Genomic DNA, 9,293 nt, shown 5'->3' on the forward strand with positions numbered 1-9,293 from the left:
TGCCTTCACCAAAAAAAAAAAACCATGGATTCATGCCAAAATGAAACCCTAGAACCGCTGATTTTTAAGAGCTGAGGACCGATTCTAGGAATCAATTCCGCCCGTTTTTAAAACGTTACTCTCGATCATGAAAAAGCACTCCCATTGTTTCACACTTTGACCATGAAAAGTAACCATAACCACTGACGAATGACAATGGCTACGGCCTTGCTCGTTCCACTGAGAAGACGATAAGAGATTGGGAAGTCCATGCTTGTTGCTTGGAACCTGTTCGATCACGAACCCATGTAAGTCATTAACCCTCTCAGAATGTTTAGCTTTTGTAGCAGAAAACTTCTTCATATGAAGTGTTCTGGTAGTTCATCAACAACATGTCTCCTTCCCATTATTGGAAACTCATCTCTTAGGTTTAATTCAAATGCCACAGAACAACCGTCTCTCACTGTAGATTATCTCATAAACAGATGTGGGTTAACCCAAGAATCTGCTCTTAAAACCTCCCATAGGTTTAATATCAAATCCACCACAAAAGCAGACTCGGTTCTCGCCCTTCTCAACAGCTATGGATTACCCAAACCCTGTATCTCAGAGGTAATCCGCAGGAACCCTACAGTACTCTCTGTGGATCTTAAGAAAACCTTGGAACCCAAGATTGAGTTTTTCTCTAATATGGGGATTTCAGGCCCCGACCTTGCAAGGATCTTGTATAGAGGCCCAAGCATACTAACGGACGCCAGTTTGAGAAACGAAATTATCCCTTCCATTGAATTCCTTAAGAGTTTCCTTCACAATGGTAAGAATATTGCTGCGGCCATGAGTCGGTTGAGGTGGACAATGGGGTTTCAAAGAGTAATGGAGTGTAACATTGAGTTCTTGCGAAATCAAGGGGTGCCGGATTCTGGGATTTCGAAACTAATTCTACTATGTCCTCGAGCACTTAATTGGAAACAACCTCGGGTTAATGAGGTTGTCCTGCAAGCCAATGAAATGGGGTGTAACTCCTCGAGTTTGATATTTATCTAAGCTTTCCGCACACTGGCGCAGATGAATAAGACTACGTTGGAAGCGAAACTGGAGGTTTTTAGGAGTTTTGGATGGTCGGAGGATGAGATTCTCTGCTTGTTCAGAAAACAACCCTAGTGTTTTTCTCGCGCAGAGACAATTCTTAGGATGCGATTGGATTTCTTCATGAACAAACTGAGTTTGACTGCAGCGGAAATTGCCAAGAACCCAGTCATTTTGCTTCTTAGCATGGAGAAGAGAACTGTTCCAAGGTATTCTGTTCTTCAAGTTCTTCTCTCCAAGGGTCTGATGAAGAAACAAAGCATTGGTTCTGCGCTGAAAATGAGTGAAGATAAGTTCTTGGAAAACTTTGTTGGGAAGTATCACCAGGAGCTACCTCAGCTGTTGAATGAGTACAAACGTAACATGGAATGACTTGGGAACTGAGATTGATGATTTGTACTTACAATTTTGACAGGTATTTGCATTTTTGTGCTTGATGATATTTATTTTCTTTCTGTGTCTACAGCTAACGTTCATTTTGTTTCTGTGTACAATTTTGCAAGTCAAAATTTCATTTGGAATGCTTTACATGTAAAATTTTAGATGTAGAAAAATTTCCAATGTTTGTTTATAGGAGTCATATGATGTAAAATATCGTTGTATGATTTTCCAATGTTTGTTTGCCATTTATTTAACATGGTGTAATTATTCAAAATAATTATACAAAACATCATTTTAATCAATTTTGAATTATCCAGTCCCTACTGTATGGTTGGGACTTATGAGAACCATGTATGGGTATGGTCACATGGGACCCATACATACATGGGCTGTATGTCTTCCACTAAGGCAACAAAGGGTGACTTCAAGCTGTTAAAATTTTTACAAGGGAAGATATTATGGTCAAATTGCATGTGAAATTTTCCAAGGCCCAATAGGCCGTTGTGTTCACGTATGGATCTTCCATAATGAACACAACAACGTAGGAGTTAGCGAGTAGATTCTCCATTTCGAATCTTTTACTGGAAATAAGCTCTCATATTGGTAAGTTGGTTACTTGTGTTAGATCTTTGTTGAGGAAGATAGTATCAGGTAGTAATTAAGAAGAGATACAATGTGTGCTGTCTGATTGTTTTGTAATTGCTTTACATTTCATTGAGGGGGGGGGGGGGTTTACTTCTGAGGTGATTCCAGTCTTAAGGAACAAAATTTGTTGTAATCTAGGTAATGGTAGGAAGGTTGACATATGGAATGAGAATAACACTTGGATGGCTGGATTTCCTCCCTCCCATCTTTTTGACTATCTTATGTTTCTGGTGAATGGGATTTATATAAGTTATAATCTATTTTCCCAAAAGATGTAGTTTGAGAAATTTTTAGAAATTCAACCCTCAAGTTCATAATTGCAAGAAGTTCCATTTGCCCCTTTTCCTAGGTCAGATTTCCAACTTTTTTGGGTTCTCCCAATCAACCCACACTAGGCAATTCATCCTTTGAAAATAGTTTTGAAATTCAACCATTATGCATTGAACTCAGTTTGTTGAAAAGAGTTTTCCCAGCAAACCTCCCAATTAACCTACCCTAGGCAATTGAGGCTGGTAAATGGAAAAAGCTTTGGCCTTCTCCTCTTGGAGAGTGGATGAATCTCAATGTCATGGCTCTCTCTACCCAAAACAAGACAAGCTGGTGATGTAGATCACAAGTCCATATGTACCCACAGGAACAAGCCCCAAAATCAGCCCAGCAAGGTTGTGGATTTGACTGCAGTGAGAAGCAACCTGGTCTGATGATGTGGCAAGCTTTTGTTGGTTTGATGGGGCATCACCTAAGGCAGCCTCAGCTCAGAGTGAAGCATGAAGAAGTTAAAACACCAAAACACTGTTCACGGTACTGTTCACGTGAACAGTGTCATAGCCCATATTTGCCTTGTGTGGGGATGCTTTTTAGAAGATCTTGTGGGCCCATCAAGTGGAGAAAGATTCTCTGTAATGCTGCCATAGTTTAGTTTCTATTTTCAGTTTTAGAAAGTATATTAGGTGGCTTCCAATTTCAGTTTGTTTTTATTTTTGTTTCTATAAAGCCTTAGTAGTTTCTATTTTCAGCTAGTTTCTATTTTTCATTAGTTGCTATTTTCCTACCTTCTATTTTGGTTTTAGGAAGTTTATATTTTCTACCTTCTATTTTGTAAGCTTGCCTAAGCTATTAATAGGCCCCCTATTGTAAGGAAGGATCAGATTTGGAGAATAGAATTTGTGGCCAAGCTTGCCATCGGTTATGGTAGAAATTCCATGTTTCAACAGCTGGGATAGTTATGGGTGAGAGACCCAGGCTGAGAGAGCCATCCCCCTACCCCCTTTCTTCTATCCTCTCTATATCCCCTTCTTCTTCTTATCTTCTTTTTTTTTTTTTTTTTTTTTTTTTTTTTTTTTTTTCTTCTTTCATACGTAAACAGGAAAGAAAAAAAAAAGCAATAAAAGTTTCATTTATTCAATTTGTTCATCCTTATTGTGTTGATCCTGGCTGCAATCGATCTCCTGCTGGTTTCCCTGGTTCGAGTTCGACTTTTGCATTAGTTGGGTTTGGCTATATACGTCGAAATGATGAAGGTTCAATTGCTTTTTCAGAATTTCAATATGAACTCGCTGGATAATGGTCACCCAAAGAATGGAATTTAGGGCTTTCTCAAGCATCTCAAGGAAACAAGCAATCTGAAAGTTGACCATCATACATTGTGGGGACAGATCTTGAAGGACTCTTGAATCAGTTGCAGCAAGTTGAGTTCCATGGCTGGTCAAGGGAACTGCTCTCTACATGTTGATGGCAGAACTTGTTTAAACCACTCATCTGTTATCATATCTTATGTTCCTAGAACTGTTCATTACTTCTTCAAATTTTCTATCTACACAGCATGTAGCACTAGAGTAGCTTGGCTGTGGTTAAATAACTTTCCTGAGTGGTTAATAGAACATGCAGTCTGTATGGTGAATGTACACTATGTTGGACTCTTGATAGTTAATACATTCTAGAGCAATTTACATGTACCTCCCCTGTAGTTTGGTCTAATTACAAGCGACCCCCCATTGTTTGAACAATTACATTTACCTCCCTTGGACTATGGTGGGGCTTACAAGTAACCCCAGTCCATTAAGTTGAAACCGTTAGTTGAAACAAAAAATTCATAAATGACCATATTATCCTTCATTATTGTAGTTTTATCCTTTTACTATTTTACCCTTACATTACAAAACCCAAACCCATCTCCTCAATGTTCCATCGTTCCAACCTCATCTTCCATCTCATCTCTCTCTTCTCCAGCGACTTGCATAAATCAACCTGTCTTCTCCGGCAATCTACGAGGAGTAATCTCTCCAAACCGGTGTATTCATTCTGAAACCCAGTCTCTCCCCTTTAAAGAATATTTTCTTTCACACCTTGGGAGTAAGGTTTGAGCGTCGTCCCTATTCATAAGCACCTCTGCACAACATTTTTATGCTGCTATCTCCAACAGAATCCCTAAGCTGTACAAGAAATTTGAAGATGATATGATGTTTGTGAAGTCAATGAACGAGATTCCCAGGTGGGACCGGCAGCAGGGGTAGGGGGTGAAGTTGCAGGAAGAAGAGAAAGAAGAAAGAAGGGGCAAAGTTTGTGATGTCTTCCTTCCTCTTCCACTCATAACCACCATGGATTCTCTGAAGAAAAACTTCTGTTGAAACTTCAAATTCCAAATAAAGTAAAAGTTCGATCCAAATCAAAAGCTATCAAAAAGTGCAAATCTTTTCTGTTTTTGCCCAAACAAAAAAAAAAAAAAAAAAAAACCTTAGTGCAGCAGACTCTCTCTCTCTCTAACCTCCATGACCTTGGCGTGATTTTTTGGTGATTCTTGCACTCTCCAGTGATTGATGGCAGGCACAGGTATGTTCAATTGGATTTTGAATGTCTTAATGGTTCTCTTCAATTCTTTTTTCTCTTTTGATTAGATTAGTTCTCTTTCAAATGGACTGAGAGGGTGAAATTTTTCCTTTTTAGGGGTTGCAGGAAGAAGAAGAAGAAGAAGAAGAAGAAGAAAGAAGAGGCAAAGTTGTCTTTTACATTTCAAAACTAACACCATCAGCCTTCATGGGTGCGGAGGTAATTGTTCAAACAACGGAGGGTTTCTTGTAATTGGAACAAACTACAGGGGAGGTACATGTAAATTTTCTCTACATTCTATGCCCTCTTCTACAAAGTGCACTACATATTCCTCAGCAATTGTCAGTCATCATATCTATTTGTCATCAGGGTACTTTATTTTTTAATGAAAAGTATAGCTAAGATATTGTATTAGATATAGTTGTCCCATGTAATGAGAGGTGTGGGATGTGAACATTTCTTTCATCAATTTTAGTTTACTGTGGCAATGTGATATTTGATCAAGTTTATAAACACCTTACTAAGAAGAACACAATGGAATCTGATCTGAAGTTAACTGAAGAGATACTAAAGAATGCAAATGATATTTACTAAATTTAAGCATTAAGATCAATGTATAATATCTTAAATCAGTATATTTCTGCCTAAATTAATCTGAAGACTTTTCTATTCTTTTTTCTTTTATTATTATTTTGTTACTATCATTTGTGAATGGAATGATGTGTTTGGTGTAAAATTGAGGCTTGGACTAAGTTTAGTGACCTATTATGCTTCTAATAAGTAATAGCAGCAGCTATCCTAAGCTAGCAGAAAGATACTCAGGTGCTTGAGTCTGCAGTTTTGCAAAAATCTTATCTCAATCCACAGGTTTAAAATTTGATGATTAACTTAAACACTTCAATTAGTAGGAACTCTCTTATTATAAAGCATTTTTTATCAACACAGGAGCCTTGGTTCTTCATTCTTTATTTCGCCGTTCAATGAAAGCTTAAAATCATTATGGACTGCTCTTGATATTTTGCTTTAGCCCTCTTGCGCTGTCAAGGTTACTCTTTCATTTACTCTATGCTTTAGGCATCGAGGAACTTTTTTTTTTTTTTTTGGGCGAATAAATATTCATTACCAAAGAAGAGAAAACCATTTAGGAAACCATTCCCATCATCGTGGAATCTTTTTTTTTTTTTTTCCAATTCATATTGGATGTAGTAGGATCAGTTTGTTTCAAGGCGAGATTGGTTGTAAAGGATACATCTAGAAAGAGGGTATCGACTATGATGAGACATTCGCACCAGTAGAGATGATTAAATCCATTCAGATTCTATTATTAATTGTTATATACTATGATTATGAGATCTGACAGATGGATGTACAGACTGCTTTCCTTTACGAATATCTTAATGAGGTCATATACATGGATCAGCCAGAGGGTTATGCTTCTCCAGAGGAGGTAAACAAGGTATCAAAGCTGAATTATCCGTTTTGATCAAGCTATCAAAGAATTTGAGTTTAAGCAGAACATTGATGAACCATGCGTGTATAAGGAAATTTGTGGGGGTACCGTCTGTTTCTTTGTCCTATATGTGGATGATATATTTCTCATTGGAAATGATGTTGAGTTACTTTCATCTGTAAAGATGTAGTGATCCAAAACGTTCTCAATGAAAGATCTGGGTGAAACTAATTACATCCTAGGAATTAAGCTTGTGAGAGATCACAAGAAAATGATGTTGAGATTGTTACAATCTACCTACATTGACAAAGTGCTTAACAGGTTTAACATACAGGATTCTAAGAGAGGTAATGTGCCTCTCAGACATGGAATCGATCTTTTCAAGTTACAATGCCCTCAAACTTCTGAGGATGTTGAGGCTATGGAAAGAGTTTCCTATGTGGGAGATTATTGGGATATCCACGCATAAGGCAGAAAAAAATAATCTCATATTGGATATGAATGGGATGTGGGTGGATTAATAGGTACTTGGGCACCTTCTCCTTAACGGCTAGCTTTTGAGGATGAGACTCAAGTCCCTAATATAGTTGAATCATACATCTTACATAGTCCAAAAAAAAATGGGTTAATATAAAACAACATTCACATGAGAAAATGGGAAAAATTTTGGGATCAATTTTGCTAAAACATGTCCATTTTGGAATCCATAAAAGACAGATTAATGAGATTGTATTGACAATTGGATACTTCAAGCATCAATCTATGCAAAGGCAACCATCAAGATAAGAACTTCAAAAATCTGGTATATATATAAAATTGAATTTAAAATCAATTGGAATTGCCTCATCAACTTCATATCGCATGATCCATGAAATTCATAGAAGACAAGTCATTAAGAAAGATTTTTATGCAGCGGACAGAAAATAGAGCAGATAATTTTTTGATTCATTATCTGTTCCATTTCTTGGGTAGGTCCATTTCCCCAAGTTTCTCAAATAAGGGGTGGTGGAAATGACCACCCTACCCTTGCCCAATCACACTGTCAGGGTGGGGTCCACCTTCCTCTATTAGAGACGCTTACGGAAATGGAGCGGACAAGAAATGGTGCAGATAATTTTCCGATTTCCCTTCACTCACCCTAAATGGGTATTCCTTCACAGTGGGTTATGATGATGGTGAAATTAATTTAATAAAGAGAGAGAGAATATTTTGGACATTAAGAATAGATTATTGAAATGGTTTGCAACTCGGATTGCCCACTTCTACGTGACTGATAGAATTTGAATACTGCCATTTGCGTCTCAGCTGCCTTTGAAATATGCTTTAATTTTATGATTTTCTTCCAGTTCCTCTAATAGGGGGAGTGGACACCACTTGGGCAATGTTTTCGGGTTACGGATAGGGTGATAATTTTTAACAGGGAATTGGAAAGGATAACGATTCCGACAGTTGGCAAGTTGGACGAAAGGAGGACACATTTGGTTATAAAGTGGAGTACAATCAATAAACCTTCTTCACTCCGGTTCCAACCAAGCATCTTGCTAAAATGTTTTTTATTTTAGTACTTTTTCATTTCATTTTATTTTAATTTACAAAAGAATTTTTTATTTCACTTAATTGTCCTCACTTCTAACCAAACGGTGCTAAAATGAAACAACACTAGTGTTGTTGGTTTTGAATAAGGGTGTCAATCGGGCAGTTCGGTTAGGTTTTTATGGTTTCGATGTGAGTTTCAAAGAAACCAAAACCGAACCAATAATAACTCTTTTGTTTCAGTTCGGTTTAAAATCTGGGGGCTGGTTTTGGGTAGGGAATGGGTAGAATTTTTAGGGTTTGGGGGGTTGGTTTTTGTATTCAGCTCGGTTCGATCCTATTGAGCTGCCCAATTGGTGGTCCATTGGTTTAACCTGAACTGAACCAAAACCGAATTGTGTTATAAGTTCTAACCCATAAACCGAAGACAAACCAACAAGGTCTCGGTTTGATTGAGATCAGGTTCAAATGGGTTGGGCCGGGCCAGTTTTACCAGTTCCGTTTAGGTTTTGACACCCTTACTTCTGAGCTATATAATAACTATAAAATTCTACAAGAATTTTGCAAACCTGAAGACCGATTCCCGTGTTGGATTCAACTAAAATGTTAGGTTTTAAGAAAAGAATCCGGAATTGGATTGGTGAATCGGCCCAATTGGGTGGCCGTGATTAACCTCGATTCTGGCCAATTCATTCAAGAAGCCCAAGAATCGCAGAAGTTTCAAACCTGAAGACCGATTCCCGGGTTCTAGGGATCATTTCCGGTCTGTGTTTAAGAACTTAACTCGATCATGGAAAGCTCTTCCTATATTTGTTAGTAAACCATAATCACCAACAATTGCTACAAGTTAAAAGTTCAGATCCTTTGGTTTTCAGCTTCGACCCTGCTCATCCCACTGAGAAGACGAGAGGAAATTGGGAAATCCATGCTTGGAACCTGTTCGATCCCGAACCCTTGTAAGTCATTAACTCTCTCAGAATGTTTAGCTTCTGTAGCAGAAAACTTCTTCATATAAAGTGGTCTGGTAGTTCATCAACATTTCTCTTTCCCATTGGAAACTCATCTCTTAGGTTTAGTTCAAATGCCACAGAACAATCGTCTCTCACTGTAGATTATCTCATAAACAGATGTGGGTTAACCCAAGAATCTGCTCTTAAAACCTCCCAAAGAATTAATATCAAATCCACCACAAAAGCAGACTCGGTTCTCGCCCTCCTCAACAGCTATGGATTACCCAAATCCTCTATCTCAAAGATAATTAGCCAATACCCAAGAGTACTCTGTGCAGATCCTAAGAAAATCTTGGAACCCAAGATTGAATATTTCTCTAGTATGGGGATTTCAGGCCCTGACCTTGTAAAAATCTTGGATAGAGACCCGAACATACTAGCAG

General features: G+C 38.0%; 1 protein-coding gene across 1 annotated transcript; it reads left to right on the forward strand.

Annotated features, from left to right (window-relative positions):
- Positions 1-309: 309 nt before the first annotated feature.
- Positions 310-1,023, forward strand: LOC122672478 (transcription termination factor MTERF2, chloroplastic-like). Its single transcript, XM_043869943.1, has one exon. It carries the CDS (start codon positions 310-312, stop codon positions 1,021-1,023), a length of 714 nt encoding a protein of 237 aa, XP_043725878.1.
- The last annotated feature ends 8,270 nt before the right edge of the window (positions 1,024-9,293 follow it).

This window comes from Telopea speciosissima, chromosome 8, assembly GCF_018873765.1.
Source record: "Telopea speciosissima isolate NSW1024214 ecotype Mountain lineage chromosome 8, Tspe_v1, whole genome shotgun sequence".
NCBI classification, from domain to species: domain Eukaryota; kingdom Viridiplantae; phylum Streptophyta; class Magnoliopsida; order Proteales; family Proteaceae; genus Telopea; species Telopea speciosissima.